The sequence below is a fragment of the Xenia sp. Carnegie-2017 genome, unplaced genomic scaffold (genome assembly GCF_021976095.1).
Source record: "Xenia sp. Carnegie-2017 unplaced genomic scaffold, XeniaSp_v1 HiC_scaffold_21, whole genome shotgun sequence".
Taxonomy (NCBI): domain Eukaryota; kingdom Metazoa; phylum Cnidaria; class Anthozoa; order Malacalcyonacea; family Xeniidae; genus Xenia; species Xenia sp. Carnegie-2017.
The window spans coordinates 5,945,572-5,962,598 of NW_025813484.1; the positions used below are offsets into that span (position 1 = coordinate 5,945,572).

The 17,027-nt window shown below is 36.2% G+C and overlaps 1 protein-coding gene and 1 long non-coding RNA gene across 2 annotated transcripts; both read left to right on the top strand.

The window, feature by feature from the left end:
- The first annotated feature begins 2,070 nt into the window (after positions 1-2,070).
- LOC124444318 (cadherin EGF LAG seven-pass G-type receptor 3-like) lies at positions 2,071-16,423 on the top strand. The gene is made up of 16 exons (XM_046994900.1): positions 2,071-2,345; positions 6,820-6,954; positions 7,316-7,639; positions 7,973-8,218; positions 8,513-8,641; positions 8,902-9,026; positions 9,186-9,346; positions 9,830-10,103; positions 10,491-10,776; positions 11,815-12,162; positions 12,355-12,678; positions 13,048-13,162; positions 13,328-13,502; positions 13,715-13,808; positions 14,872-15,437; positions 16,066-16,423. The coding sequence occupies exons 1-16, from the start codon at positions 2,207-2,209 to the stop codon at positions 16,357-16,359; spliced, it is 3,735 nt and encodes a 1,244-aa protein (XP_046850856.1). The 5' UTR covers positions 2,071-2,206; the 3' UTR covers positions 16,360-16,423.
- On the top strand, positions 3,689-4,123 carry LOC124444319. The gene is made up of 2 exons (XR_006947937.1): positions 3,689-3,926; positions 3,994-4,123. It is a non-coding gene; the product is annotated as an uncharacterized LOC124444319 (long non-coding RNA).
- Positions 16,424-17,027: the final 604 nt, after the last annotated feature.

Sequence of the window (17,027 nt, forward strand, 5' to 3'; positions counted from 1 at the left end):
TACAAACGACGGTTTTTCTTTGATCTGAACAAAGAATATCGTGGCCTTGCTTGCAAACGCGTTTATATGCTTTATTAAAATGATGTTGTTGTCATACAAGTGCTTAAAAGGCCTGGTTCAAACGTCGAACTTTACATGAGCCGAACGCATTTAACACAAAAGATAATGAGGAAATGTTAGGTTTTGTGATGTAGCCATCTACCTTCTTTAGTATATATTGACTTACACCAACAAATAGAGATATTACAGATAACTGTTATGATCACATTTAATGTTCAACGTCAATGTCTGTTGTCTACGATCTATCTTACAAAGGTTAAACTACTTCTATTTATACAAGATATTACGTGTGGATATATTTGTTTCTTTACTAAATATGGTTAATTTACAATCAACGGAAAGCTATTAGGAACTATAAAAAATATTGTCATTATTGCACATAAGTATCTCTTAAAATAATCATTTAGTTAGCTACACTTGACTTAATTATTTACTAATGACAGGAAGAATATGAGAGTGGGTGTAGATAAAAAGCGGACCCGGACGACGGAAGCGGACGGCGGACGCAAAACGCGCAATTAAAATGCTTTTAGTCCGTTCGTAAAGTACTCTTATTCTACGTCGAAAAATAAATATTGAAAAAGCTAAAATAAAAACGAAACTAAATGATGCTTTTAAGAGACATAGGTATAGGCAAACAGTGGAAACAGTTTCGTGCAGCTCTGTTTTTAATGATTGTACGATGATATTTACAGCTAAATTTTGAAAGACTTAATTATGCAGAAATGAATAGGCAATGAACCCAAAATATGTGAAGAGTTTGAAATTGTATATTTAATGTTATACGTTCATCTTCTTCGACATAATTTACTTGAAACTTAATTTTGAGGTGACCTTTTTGCTTGCACTGCATTTAAGTCAAACTTCAAAAAAAGAGATCAGCAGAATAATAAATAATTTTTGTTAAACCTAAACTATATGACAACACCAAAATAGATTCTCTTGTCTAGAAAATTATGCCGAATTCCCGAAGGAATATCTCATGCTCATTCTTCAATCTAAGTTTAATACAATAAGGCACATGCAACGGGTGTAGATAAAAAGCGGACCCGGACGACGGACGGCGGACGCAAAACGCGCAAATAAAATGCTTTTAGTCCGTTGCATGTGCCTTATCTTAAAAGCATCATTTAGTTTCGTTTTTATTTTAGCTTTTCCATGTTTATTTTTTGACGTAGAATAAGAGTATTTTTACAAACGGAGTAAAAGCATTTTATTTGCGCGTTTTGCGTCCACCGTCCGCGTCCGTCGTCCGGGTCCGCTTTTTATCTACACCCATCTCTTTGTGAACCATGGAAAGGACTCTTAAAGTTTACGTCTTTAAATTTTACGCCCATTCTTTGTCAAATATAAAACTTGTTTCATGCAGAAGAGTTTGTCTTTAAATGGTTTTTCGCATTATATCAGTCATACCTTTTTAGTAAAAATGACATTTCTCATATATTTATAGTACCACAATTGGCCAGGTGCAAATATATACACTTTACTACATTTATCGCCCTTCCCTCGGGAAATCCTTTCCTTGGGACGTTTGGGGTCGTTTGGTTTCATGTTTATCGATATATGACAATGTACGTAGATGTACAATGTCTAAAAATTGGGAATTTGTTGTCTAGTTTATATGTGAAATTTCTGTAAGTGCTAAAACACTCCGGTGCGCTTGCGAATAATCACGAAGTATATTAGCATAACGAGCATATACTTATAACAAGTACTACGTCACTTCCTGTGCCCATATATTCTCACCATCATATTGAATTTTTGACAGACTCACTGTGGAACTCTTTTCAATGACTTGTGTGAAAAGTTGAAAAGACAACCTGATCGTTTTTCAGCCAAGTAAAATACGTGTATACTTTATTGATTGTATCAAACTCACCGTGTTTTGGACGCCGTGGAGAAGAGGCGTACTGCAATGTCGTATCGCTCTCGTCTAGTTATTTATGGAGTTTTATTGTTCATCGTAGCAGTTCTTACCAAGCCACCTAAAACCTTATCTCGAAACGAAAGATTTCCCAACAGAGATGAGCTAGATGTTTGTGGTACCATCCGCGATGTTATCGTTCGCAATTCAGGACGCTTCTTCAGGATTTTGATACGAAACACAAATAATGAAGTAGAGTATGAAAACGAAGACGCTCGTTTTATGACGTCTCGTGCAAAAAGCAAACTGGATGTCCTCGCATCTCTTGTAAACAATGTATTGAAAAGAGAGAAGGTGCGCGTGATTCAAGCGTGGACAGATCAAGTTCGTGAAGATGATCCTATTTCATTGCATTATGAAGGTATGTTGTTTTGATTTATTGATTTGTATTAAACTATATTTCAGCTATTGACTCATGCGACTGCTATTTATACTAATGTATTGAAAGGCAATCGGCCACAAAACAATCGGACCGATTTTTTTCCGAAATGGAAATGATAATTCAGTTTCGTTTTTTTCTTATTTTTTGCATTCATTTTTAACGAAAGTGACAGACCCAAATGAACTCTTCTTATTTTTTAAGAAACTCCATTTTAGAAATCCTGAGTTGTTGACTTGAATTTCGCGAGGATTTTATATGATCTCTCATATATATATCTATATCTTCATTATTGAATTCGACAAAATTCATTGTGTATTCAAAAACTACAACTAGGTCTTAAGCAAAAATCCTAAAACTGATCGCTAGGATGCATGAACTCGACAGAAACAATTTCATTGTTTCTGAAGAAGACTTCTTCGAGTTTTTGTAATGTTTGGAAGTGGCCAGGAAGATATACGTTACTCAAGATTTTGGAATGTTAATTGGAATCTTTGTTCTTACAGCGCATTTTCATTCGCGCATTTTCAAGCACAATGCTACATTTAGATTTACCACCACTAAGTCCTAGCGTTAATAGCTTTAAAACTGTATTGGTTACACAAGATATGAAAGTTTTACACTTTACAATAATTTTTCGCGATGCAACGTCAATATCGTGGTTGTCCATTTTTGATAAAAAAAAAACTTGCGAATTTCAGTTTTTCTTGTTGCCATATTGTTGTATTTTGTGATTGAGTAATGGTGTCGTCCAAGCAGTTAGTGTTTTATGACCTCCGGATTATAAATATTGACACTGCTATCGTCGTTGTTGCGTTGTCTCTTGTCTTAACGATAGGAAAACTAATTTCCGTTGCAACGAGCAAAATATTGTAATGCCTGTCGAATAAAAAACTTCATAAATTTACACGTAATGAAACTCTTACTTGAACTTGCGTACAGTAGCGTGATTGCCAATTTTTTGTTGTTGGCCTATTTTGGATCGAGGCGCGTATGAACAAGTGCACAAAGTATTTTCCGGTGTACAAGTATTCCTGTCAAGAACATCTTGAAAACTTGGCAAGATTTCCTACTTATCCTATTAAAGGACACATGCACGCTAGAAAACAACTTTATTTTATTGTAATGCCTATAGCGTGAAAATAAGACTTACCAAGTTTCAAAGTTGTCCGCAAAATATTTCAAAAGATATTTAGGATTATAATCGGTAAAAACACGATATTCGATGACCATTGCTAAAACGCCGTGAGATTGTTTAAGTCTGGGAACTGGGAAAGAGTGACGTTTTAGTTGACATAAACAAGCATCGTTCTTATATCGTTCTACGACTTGCATGCAGTGCTTGCACGGCTTTCGGTAGTTTGCTATTACTCTTTTTTATTTATCAAAGATTAATGGATTCTTCTGAAGAAGAAGCCGATTATTATATTATCATCAATAACAATAAGGTACAACCTTACATGTTTGAGCCTTTGGCCACGCGCAAGGTGGTCATAATGATGACAATTCTCCGTCATCGGAAAGCGAAGATAAACACATTCACAGAATTGGAAATGTTGAATGGTTAGTTGCATTTTATTGATGCTTCATTGTTTTTTCCCAAAGTAAAAACAATGTTTTTATCTTTTAGGTGTGAGTGTGGCTTTTGTGTGGTCATGAGTACAGGACGGGAAAGTATATCTTGCCAAGAGGTAAACAATACTGATCCTCTGATACATGGCGATCATATTTGCATCACACAAGAGGAAGAGTTTGCCACAGTGTGTACAAACGAAGCTGTCGTAAAAACAGCTATGGTCGTGTACACACATGACATTGGACCTATGCCTGAGAGTGAAGAAAACGAGTGAGAGTCTGATCCATTGTAGCTATTGCTCATCGTCGACGTGCTTTCTGTATCAGACCATACAGCGCTATCCTCAAAATGTTCAATTTCACATGACGTCGTTTGTGTGCTGTGATTTTTTGTTGAAATTAACTCAACCTCCGTACCTTAGCGTAAAATTATCGTATTGCTGGATTTTTCACAAAAATCAAAATGGCCGAATTGGAAAGTCTATACCTCTACTTATCATATTTGGCACTTTTGTTTGAGTGGTTCTTGACCTTACGTGTTTTTGCGGACGGATTGTTATGTCTGCTTGGCATTTCACATTGCGCTTCTAAGGTACGTTAAGGAATTTTCTGAGTTAAAATAACAAAGAAAAAATCAAACGACATTAGTCTGAATTAGTTACCACTGTATATGTTTGTGTTTCGCTGTCTACATATATTTTGACATTTCGAGCCGATGTCGACACATCGTGGTCGTCTCCTTCAAGAAAGTCGTCATGTTCTGCAAGAACGTCGTCAATAATCTAAAATTATAAAATTGTCCTCAATTTGGTAATGGTAATAGCTTTGTTGTTGATAAATGTAAACAAATATTGCTAACTATAACTATAATAATCACCTCTTGCCTTCGTCTCTTCTCAAATGCAGTTCTAAAATTTGTTGGCTGCTTCCTTTTAGATGCTACACTTGTGGGTTCCACAGAGTATTCAAAAATCGTGGGTACAGCATCCTTCTTAAGGCGAAGCCGTCCTGCTGTCCATCCTACTGATTGCATCGCTTCAAAATTTTGCACGAAACACGAACTCTCGAAATGTTGCGAGCACAATTTTGAGCTCTTTGTTGGCTTCCAATTTTTGCGTCGGATTTTTTCAATCCAAATATCTCGCATGCGCTTGTTTTCGGAAAACGAAAAAAAAGAAACCTTTTGCTGCGTTTGGTGGTTCTTAGAAGAACCGTTTTTACAATTAAATGCGGCACAATAAACCAAATTTTCAATGCTAAATCGTCGTGTTATGAAGAAGTTACCAATATATTTTGAACGAAGCGCGCAATTGACCGCGTTAAGCGAATGTCAACTATTACGTCACAACGACCTTTTTCCAATCGGTAGCCGTCGTTAGCTCATCGGGCATTTTCAATGCGTTATCAGTAAAGCATCAACTTTAAACCACCATATCTTCTAAAATATTTATCCTTTGAGTCTCAAACTTTGGTGAACTATTAGTTGGAGCTGTACCTTTATGTAAAGTACAAAAATAACAATCCGAATTTTATGTTGCATGTGTCCTTTAAGACTTCGATGACATCGACGCATTTTTGAAAGGTTTTAGTGTGTTTGAAAATTCCTGTCGGACTGTCGGAGTGTAGCTGATGAATTTTTCTCTACTTTCCCCGATATGAACATGACATTTGTAAGAAATTCCACTCGAAATAGTGAATATTTACGTTTGGAATTTATTTACATACACCAAGTGCCTTATTAATCTTAATCACCTTATTTGAGAAAAATATGAATGAATAACATACATACAACTTTGCAGAGACATGTAATTGTAAGTTATCGTAGAATACACTTCATTGCGTTTCTTCTTCCCCTTTTAAATTTGTCTTCATTTCACTATTGACATCTGTCAATTGCCGGTTTTACTTGCCCGAACTAACATATTCACACGATTAAAATATTGAACTTCGTTTCAATTTTCAATACTGCAGTCATTTTCGTGAAGTGTTTAACACGTGAAGTTTATTTTCATCCCTTTAGCTTATCTCGCAAAAAAAGGATTAAAAAAAGTTGACATTAAATAAAAAACCATTTACTTTATTAAATAAAAGAGATAACAAGGGATCGTCATGGGCACCACTCGTGTCAATTTCCGCTTTGACGTGATATCTTTACCGTATTTTTTAAGTTTTATGATATGAACATAGTTTGGATTTAGGTGATTTGAATACACGTTTGCTTTTTTGAAACTCGATGAGACCAATATACGAAAAAATATTTATGATCGTAGACGACAAAACCTTCTTTGGCTCGCGTTTCAAAAGACAATATAGCTAAAAGCATTTTGTTATTATCTTAGAGTTAACTCAATGTTCCTTGAAGTTTTTTATCTGTTTTCTTCGTAATCTTTTGATGAAATCTTTCCTAATATCAAATGAGATCGAGCATCATCAATAATATCATAAAATATGATGTGACAAGTTACATGCATGTTAATACGGCCACCTTGTTTACATGCTGATATATAGAAATATTATTGGTGTCTATTGATCTCTTGCATCGCCTCGTTTTAAAGACAACTGAAGCAGTGTAACCATACATGTAATTTTTTACTACATTTGTGTGATGCGCTTGCACTCACCCACAGAATAACGGGGGGGGGATACCAAGACATTAACATCGATTCATTCACGTATCATATGGAAGGCTAAGGTCTGTTTCAAACGTTGAACTTTACATGAACCAAACGCATTTAGAACAAAAGATAATGAGGATGTTCATCTCATTTTCTTTTGTCTTTAATGCGTTCGGTGCATGTAAAGTTCAACGTTTGAAACAGACCTGACTCACTATAGATATGTTCTAAACATGCTAACTCTGTACATGCTTTTCTTCCTTCAGGTCGTTCTCTAAAACTTACGACTACAGGTGGAAAGCGTAATCTCGAGCGGCTGGCTGGCCTTGCCATTGAAGCTGGTTTTGATTGGGTCACGTTTGATGATCCGAATTACATACGGGCATCTGTTATCCCGGATGGTTAGTGTTTGGATTGCCCCGTTGCAGCCATCCTATAGCGTTATTGTAATTTGAGCATAACTTGTGATCTAAATGTTTATCGTCAAGGTTTGTGCTGTCCTGAGAAGTGTTGACTTTTAAGATGACTTCTAATAAGGATGTCATAACAACAGTCAACACTAAACTGTCCTTCTCAGGGCTATACTAATCTGGACGATCTACATCTACAAACATGTAACGTTACTCCCTTGCTCAAAACATAACTTGTGTGCGAATTGTGTAATATCTTTTTATATTTTAATTTGCTTGGGTAAATTATCTCAACAGTAACCCAGTTACATTGGGACTTTATTCAATTCGATTGTTTTTTGGTATTTTTTAGTTTGTCAGACGTCCATTGACCTTGTTTTTCTCCTGGACAACTCTGGTAGTGTCAAAAAAGATGATTTCGAAAAAGTAAAGGAGTTTGTTAAGCGCGTAATCAATTTTTTTAACATTGGAGTCGACGGTACACATGTTTCAGTCGTCACATATGATGTTGTTGTAAATATTGCCTTCAAACTTCGTCAGTATTTCAATAAAACCCAGCTTAGGAATGCGGTGGATGATGTCGAGTATCGCGGTTTTCTTACTTACACTGGTGAAGCTTTGAATGCAGTACGCCAGCGTGTGTTGACAAAGGAGGCTGGAATGCGTGTTGATGATGGTAAGTTGTGATTGGTGAATTTTTTACGATGGTGAGATGTGATTGGTTGAGTGTCGATGATAGTAATTTTCGATTGGACGAGTGTTGATTTGCTAAAAATATCTTCATTTACTTTAATTTCATTGTTTCGTGGTCATGTTTTTGCAACAGACGAAAGCTACTGAGAAGTCTGCCAATCATAGTGGATACTATGCTTCATTCTCGAAGCTGATTCGCTTTCAACCAGAAATACTTAACCAATCAAATTTGAGCCAATAAATAAGCCAATTTTATGTTTTGATACATCACATGAATTTTTAGCAGTTTGTTCACGCATTTTTTTCCCCTTTATAGGTATTCCAAAGATTTTAATTCTTTTAACCGACGGTCACTCGAACGGCAATGTTAAACCAATCATACCAGCCACTAAGTTACGAGCGGCCGGCGTAAGTATCTTTTGTATTGGCGTTGGTGATTCCATATCACAAACAGAACTACGAGAGATTTCCTCTGATCCTGACGAGGATTATGTTTTTACTCTGAGTAATTTCAATGAACTTGCGAGTTTCGTGGATCGCGTCAGCTCCGATTCCTGTGGTGGTAAGGAGTACTACATGTATCTTTTTATGAGCGATTTTGTCAGGAAATTATTACTGAAGCGTAGGAAAACATTTATTGGAGCTATAGAAGGGGATTTAGTCAAATTACAAACATCACTTAAAAACTACTGCAAAAATTATTTAAAGTTTTGTGTTTTTCTTTCTATAGTCTTCTTTGTATACTTAAGTAATATTTTTAAATTTTACATCTAAAGAAGACACGAAATCCTAATTTTAAGATTCCTAACTTCTCTTTTTTAATGTCATTGCAATGTAATCAACGTTGTCTTAACAGAGGGTTCTTCGATCGATTCATGCAAAGTGGCAAAAACGTCAGTCGATAGCGGTTCTTTTAAATATTTTCGTACAACGTTTGTCGTCGTGACGAGCTCCGAGGTCAGCATTGAAATCAGGGATTTGAAAGGTATTACTGGGTGTGTGGATTCTACATTAATGATTTTAGTGGTGTGTTTAGGTTATGAAGGGAGATATACACTTTTTATCGGGTATTTTTCATTTCTCAACAGTCATTATGTGGTTGTTTCAAAAACGTTTCATATAAATTTTATTTATTGGACTTTACAAGTTTCCATATGTGCATCGTGGGTTTTTATTCTTTTAATTGATTTCGTCAAAAACCTTGTCTATTTCCTCATATTATGATCATTATTTTCGCTTTAATAGGTGTGAGCCATTTGTACGCATCTTCCAGGAGTAAGAATCCCGGACCTTTGGATACAGCTAGCGTTAAAAATGAAGAGAATACCTCGCCTAAAGCTGTGTCCGTTGTTGTTGACAACACTACTAAGGTAAATATAATTGCATTTGATATATTTAAAAAATATTTTCTCGTTGATGGTGAAGATAAGCGAGCGAGCTCATATGTACACAGTTTCTTGGTATTTAAGAGACTTGGCGTCTTTATATATTTACTGACTTGTTTCTTCGACTATTTATTTGACTTGTAGACGGTATATGTTGCCGTACAAGGACAAGCTGCCGTAAATGAGTTTACTCTTTCCTTTTGGGATAACTTGTTTGCAAATAGTGGAAAATTTCAAGTGAATGTGATTGAAGGTGGAAATGCTGGTGAAATACTACAATTGAGTTTGGTACCAAACCTTTACAAGTAAGTAACTTGTGTTTGATGAGGGTAAGGGTTGGCGAGTGTATAAGGGTTGATGAGGGTATAAGGGTTGATGAGGGTATAAGGTTGATTAGGGTATAAGGGTTAATTAGGGTATTAGGGTTGATTAGGATATAAAGGTTGATGAGGGTATAAGGGTTGATTAGGGTATAAGGGTTGATGAGAGTATAAGGGTTGATGAGGGTAACGGTTGGTGGGGGTGTGAGGGTTGGGGAGCGTATAAAGAATTGTGAGGATATAATGGTTGATAAATTGAAGTGCTTGCGAGAATAAGAGTTGCTTAAGATAAAGTTTGGTGAGAATAAGAGTTGGTGTATATGAGTTTTGGAGAGAATGTTTTGGGTGGAAGAGTGTGAGATTGATCACACGACTTAGCAACCATGGATGATGTGTCAACTGATAGATATGTCTGTTGTATACGATCCTAAACTTAACGTTTATTAGCAGTTTTTATTTTTATTTTAGTTTGACTTTCCAAATATCCGACGGAAACAAGTCCATTTTCTCCGTTACTTCATCGGCACCCAATTTATCAACGATGAAAGCATTGGATTATGAAACGGCCAAAAAACACACCGTTGTCGTTGTTGCAATTGATACGTTGAATCCTTGTCATAAGAGCCGTGCGCTCGTTATTGTCAATGTCATTGACATTAATGACAACAGTCCAAAATTTGACAAGAATAGTTACACTGCCAGTGTTCCTGAGAACTCGAGGGCTGGAACTCATGTTATAAAGGTGATGTTAGCTTTTTTATTTACGTGTTTGTCGATGTTGATCATTTAGATTAGTGCCGTCTTGATGACTTTTTGTGCAAAAAAAAACACGGGGAACTGGACATTTGCTTTTCATTGGACTCTGTAGATTACTACCGAAATTATTGTCGAAACATCAATCAACATCAATACTAACAGTCCTTCCGAGGACTCTACTAACCTTGACGATCTACATCTACAAACATGTAACGATTGTTCGCCTCCTTTTTTAATTGTCAGAACACATAAGAAGTTAAATGATCATCAATTGCGTAGAAATGTTGAGTTTTTGTTTTCGTAAATCGTATCGTAGGTATGGTTACTTATTACAAGATTAATTTTATAATTTTTTTTATTGAATGGTGTTCAGGTGTCTGCCACAGATGCAGATTCTGGCGATAATGGACGTATTACATACACCATTACATCAGGCAGTCAAAATGGTTTGTTTAAAATCGACGTTGATGGTGATGTCACTGTGCATGGTTCTTTGGACTTTGAATCGACGCGTAAATACACGTTGATCATCAAGGCAGAGGATAACGGTCGACCAAATCGTCGTTCCAGCTCTGTCCAGTTGGTTGTACATGTCACAAATGTTAATGAAGCACTGAAGCTGAGTTGTAGTGCCAACTGTATTTATACGGTATCAGAAGGTATGACTAGTGCTTTGTACTTTTTGTCGTGCATCGTTAGTACTTAGTCCTTTTTTGTCGCGCGTCGTTATAAATTTCTGAATCATCATAAATTGTTATAATTTATTTTTACTGCTTCACGGTGTTGTTTTTCAAATGTTTTCTTCGAACCCTTAATTTAATTTGGATTTCTTTTGTCAACTCTGATATTTTTTGTGAAAGATTGCCAGGCAACTTTGCAGTACTGCAGAACGATGAGTATAAGAACGATACATGTCAGAGTACGTTAACTTTTTCATGGTCAGGTGTCCGACATTTTCGATGTATTTGAAAATTTTTGTTTTCCATGCATACGCCACGCTCTCAGATGTCAAAAATTATCGAGTAAAAGCCTCGAAATTAAAAACTACACTCTCCAATTGAAATGAAAGAAACACAGCTACACTTTTTGGTAGATTGACTAAGAGAACTTATAATTTACTTCATGATAATTTTGATGTTTCTCTTTATCATGAGTTTTGCTGCAAGTGAGCACTTGATGAGCTAATAGTTCAATAAATTCATTTAAATCGGTTTTTTATCCAAAATGAAATAAAATGTCATAACATAAGGATTGAAAGTTGAGTTCTCGTTGACTATACAAGTCGGGCTTGGCTTTTTAAATGTTATCATTGTATTCATTGTAATCCTAAACAAGCAGATTATCTTTGTTTGTCTTGAAAAAAGGACAGTTTGCTCATAATATATGAAGCAGCCAATGAGAGTGTTGAATTGTGAAAGGTATAAACCAATGAAAAATGTTTAAGGTTGTCTTCAATTTTAAGGATAAAAGACAGAGAAGACGTTTGAAACTTTGTAGTATTCTTGGATAGTACAGTTTATTTTATAATAAAAACACTTGTAAACAAAAGAAAAAATTTTGGAACCAAAAAATCAAGTTTTTGGTTCATGCCTCCCGACACCCTGGGAATTTAGGGCACTAAAGCGTCATATGTTAAAATTTAAGTTTGCTCCTGCTAAAAAATATGCCAAACATCAAAACATATTTTGTTATTCTAGAGTCTAGAAATGGTACGAACGTCGGCAAGTTAATCGTCAATGATCCAGATAAAGATGTAAATTGTACCTTTCAGTACAATGTTCCAAGAGTAGAAGCAGAAAAGTTCAGCATTGACAGCAATGGAGATTTGCTAACCAAGGCTGCGCTTGATCGCGAGACACAGGCACAATATATGTTTTACATCACTGTCAAAGATTGCGGGTTGCCACCGCTGACTGATAGTATTCGTGTGCTCATTACAGTTAGTGACGTGAACGATAACAGCCCAAAGTTTTCCGGTCCTTATAAGGTTAATGTACCTGAAAGTGAAGCATCTGGCACCCCTATCTTACAGGTTCAAGCTTCAGGTATAAACTATCTGTTCTTCACTTTCATTTCTCATCGACTGACTAATTTGTGTATGAAACGAATTTATCCTAATGTTTAAAATGTTCTTTTAAAACGTAAACTATTAAGAGTGTGAATTTACAATATTTACTTGGCTGAGAGGCTTTCAGAATAATTTCCTATATTCATGCAAATCTTTGTTTCACCTGCAGACGATGACAAAGGTGTTAATGCTGAGCTCAAGTATTCTTTAACTGGAGTGGATTCAAGCAAATTTAGTATCAACGAAGACAACGGGACTATAACAATAACTGGTACACTGGACTACGAAGTGAAGAAGAGTTACGTTTTAACTGCCATTGTGTGCGACCAAGGACCCGGGAACAATAATGCTTCTGAAATGGTCATTGTGAATGTAACAGACGTGAACGACAACGAACCTGTGTTCCAAGGAACGCCATATGTCGTGCAAGTGTTGGAAAAATCTAGCATTGGCACATTCGTTATAAATGTGAACGCTACGGATAAGGATTCTGGTATGAAAACTAGAGTTAAATCGTTAAACTCGTTAAATTATATGATTGCATGCATGATTTTTATATTTAAAGAACAGTGTCCAACAGTTTGATGTATTTCAACCAAAATCCTTCTTCCTCTTTCAAAGTGATCATTAGTTACCTAATGTAACCCCAGTGTTAGTTTTAAACCTTTATGTAAAGCCGGGATCGAGTAAATGAACACTTTTAACCTTTTGATCGACGCGCTTGCAAATTTGCAACAATTTGAAAAGGAAATGAAAGTCAATCGACCAAAAAGTTTACCGAATAAAGAGTTCAAGTGAATGTTGAAAGTTGTCCGTGAGAAATTACAGCTCCACTGTAAAAAGTCATAATGTATATATTTAGGTGTCAATGGCGAAGTAAAGTACTCTGTAAGCTCAGGAAATAGTGATGGTGCTTTTCAAATTCACGCTGATACTGGTGTTATAACAGTTGCCTTGACATTGGACAGGGAAACAAAGTAGGTTTTGATCATTTTCATGAGCTATTATATGGCTTTTAGGACAATTTACTTTAAAGTTGTTAGGACTGATGCGATTACTTGAGATTTATGATATTGTCAGTACACATGGTCATTTTTGTCAGTCATCATGTTACGTTACATTACATTTCACGTCATTTTTAGATCTTCATATTCGTTGGTTGTACAAGCTAAGGATTCTGGTTCGCCATCACTCAGTACTGAGACAACAGTGAAGATTAATGTTGGCGATGCCAATGACCATTCTCCAGTTTTTCAAGGCACACCGTATTCGATCTCTGTTCCCGAGAATGCTGATATCAAAAATCCTTTGATTACGGTAACCAATCATCATCCATTTTACGATCACGTGTCCTTATACATGTACCAATTGTAGCGCTTGAATTAACTATCTGCTTTTTCATTGTTTTGTTCGGTCACATGATTCTCCACTTATCCATTTGCTATTTTCAATCCTATGTTTTTAACCCGCGATGTTGAATTTTTTCCCATTCAAGAGCCTGTTAAAAACAGTTTTCTTTTGTGACATAGGTATTTGCTACAGATGAAGATAATGGCGTGTTTGGTAGTATAACCTATAGCATCAATGCTCCTTTGGATGAAACATTTTCTGTAGATGCAAATGGTAAAGTATTGTTTTTATCTGTACGATATCAAGAAAATGTACAACACAAAGCCTGGATTAACCACTACTTATTACAAAATACTCTTGTGATTATCTTATATTAAAATTGAACAAATGCTTCTTGTAAAAACCTTGCCTTTTCATGTGTGGGCTTTGCTACGGAAGATATTTACATTACCTTTTCATGTGTTGGCTTTGCTACGGAAGACATTTACATTACCTTTTTGTGTAAAAATCTTACCTTTTCATGGGTGGGCGTTGCCACGGAAGACATTTACATTACCTTTTTGTTTAAAAATCTTACCTCTTCATGTGTGGGCTTTGCTACGGAAAATATTACATTACCTTTTCATGTGTGGGCTTTGCCACGGAAGACATTTACATTACCTTTTTGTGTAAAAATCTTACCTTTTCATGTGTGGGCTTTGCCACGGAAGACATTTACATTATCTTTTTGTGTAAAAATCTTACCTTTTCATGTTTGGGCTTTGCTACGGAAGATATTACATTACCTTTTCATGTGTGGGCTTTGCCACGGAAGACATGTACATCACCTTTTTGTGTAAAAATCTTACCTTTTCATGTGTGGGCTTTGCTACGGAAGATATTACATTACCTTTTCATGTGTGGGCTTTGCTACGGAAGACATTTACATTACCTTTTTGTGAGAGAGGTTTGAAACACAAGCGATAATTAGATGATTGTTTAAATCGTCTGAACTAAGAAATACTACATGAATTTATACTTTTATTAAGTAGAGAAAGTTCCTTTGACCTGACCCATGAAAAGTTTTCCACAATAATAACCTCCAGTACTTTCATGTATGGGTGTAGGAAAATCGATAATTTGTGGGGGGGGGGCTCACATTCATTTATATAAATTGTGATTCGTAGAAAACCACTGACTTCATAGGAACTTAACACAGCATATCATGCATATGTGAATATTAGCTAACTCCCCTCCCCCCCCCCTCCCAATTATCGATCTTCTTACGGTCATGCTTTGATGGCGGCATCTTTATGGTCCGTTGCTATTTGTAATTTATATCTTTTTTCTACTTCAGGTCGTATTCGTAGTCTAACTCCATTGGATTACGAAAAAGTTAACTCTTACAATCTAACGGTGGTAGCAACTGACGGAGGTGGGTTAAAGACCTCCACATCTGTCTCGATTAGCGTCACAGATGTCAATGATAACGCTCCCAAATTCGATCGCAATCCATACACTGGGTCCGAGAGCGAGAATCTTGACTCTAACCACGTGGTTGGCACGGTCATTGCACGTGATGCAGACTCGGGTCAATTTCGGTCCGTGATTGATTTTACTGGAATTCTAAAAGCAAAGAAGGTTTTAGATCGCGAGAGTGTCACCAGGTATTCTCTAGTAGTGACGGCAACTGATCGAAGCAATCCCATGTTATCCTCCTCTACCACTGTCGAAGTAATTATCTTGGATAAAAACGATAACGCACCGAAGTTCCTTGAGAATCCATACAACTGTACTATTGATGAAAATTCTGCCATTAATTCTCGAGTTTGTAGCGTACGCGCTTTGGATGACGACTTTGGCGAAAATGCTTCTATTTCGTATGAGTTTGCCAGGCAAAACTCTAGATTTAGCGTCGATAAGGTAAAGGAATGTTTTCGTCTCTCGTTTTGTCATGTCGAATATTAATTTTGGCTGATGAACATTTGCCTGCCTTTATCTTGCTATTATCGTTACTGTGCATATTTCCAGAATATTTTTCAATGTTAAAGCTGATTATGATCAATTTCTGAAGTGGTATTTTTAGCCAAAATATCCTATGAAGAAAAATTTTCACTCAGTTTCTTAACGCAGTCGCGCAAACATCTTATCGAACCAATTACATTTATGATAAGATTAGTATATTTTTGTAAAGCCTAAAATCAAATCTCGTGCCCAGCACTTTTCAGCTTTTTCAAAATTCTTTGATAATTTGTTCATGGCTGTAGTGAATGATCGTCTTTATTTGTGTCGATATTAATTGTACAGAACGTTTGATACGACCACTTCAACATGTGTTAAGAACTTAGGATCATCAAACATCACTCCAATTTAACTCAAGGCTTTATTTGTGTCAACAAGCAGCGGAATTTGGTTGTTTCCTAGCATACGAAAAATGGCCATTAGATTGTGTTTTTTTTTTGCTTAAACTTTCTTGCAACTACAATGTTTTCCTTCAATGTTTTCCTTCATGTTTCCTTCATGTTTCCGACAATGTTTTCCTTCATTTTAGGACAACGGCGAAATAAAGGCCTTGGTAAGTCTGGACAGGGAAGAAACATCCAGCTACGTGCTTGAGATCATCGCAAAAGACGGGGGATCACCGAGTAAAAGCTCCAATGTTATCGTTAACGTAATTGTAAATGATCTAAACGATAATGAACCAAGATTTAATCAGTCATCCTTCAGTTTTGGTGTCAGTGAGGATGCTTCCTTGAGTACGATGGTTGGGCGAGTTTTTGCCAATGATAAAGATGAAGGATTGAACGGTGAAATCGTCTTTACCATCACAAATATTAATACGTAAGTGTTTGTATTTAAATAGGGAAATCATCTGTGTCATCACAAATATCAATGTGTAAGTGTTAACGTGCCTCCACATGATTACACTTTACTTAATTTCAAGATTTTCCATCCATCCTTCGACTGGTGTTATTGCGGTGAACTCGTCGCTAGATCGGGAGGCCGTCGCCAGCTATCGTGTTACTGTGAGAGCCAGCGATCGTGGAACGCCGAGTCAGTCGTCAAGCATTGACGTCACCATAAAAGTGATGGACGTTAACGACAATAAACCGATGTTCACCAACGATCCATATCAAGGAGTGATTGCTGAAGATGTTTCAATTGGCTCTTTTGTTGTTCAGGTAGATGTAGAGGTCTTATGGTTGGAATACAACCACGGTTTTTACAGTCATGCTTTCATTTTAAAAAAGATGGACTGGAACGTGATTAAAAACATAAAAAAATGAAAATAATCGGTGTGATATTACATAAAAACGCCATCTCGATTATATCATATATTGATGTTAGTTTTGTCTTTCCATTAGGTTATGGCTACAGACAGAGATGAAGGAATCAATCGTCAAATTGAGTACAGTATTACAGGAGGAGACAATAGTGATCATTTTAATATCGATAAAGATAATGGTTTTATCGTTACCGCCAGGAAGATTGACTATGAATCCCAAAAACATT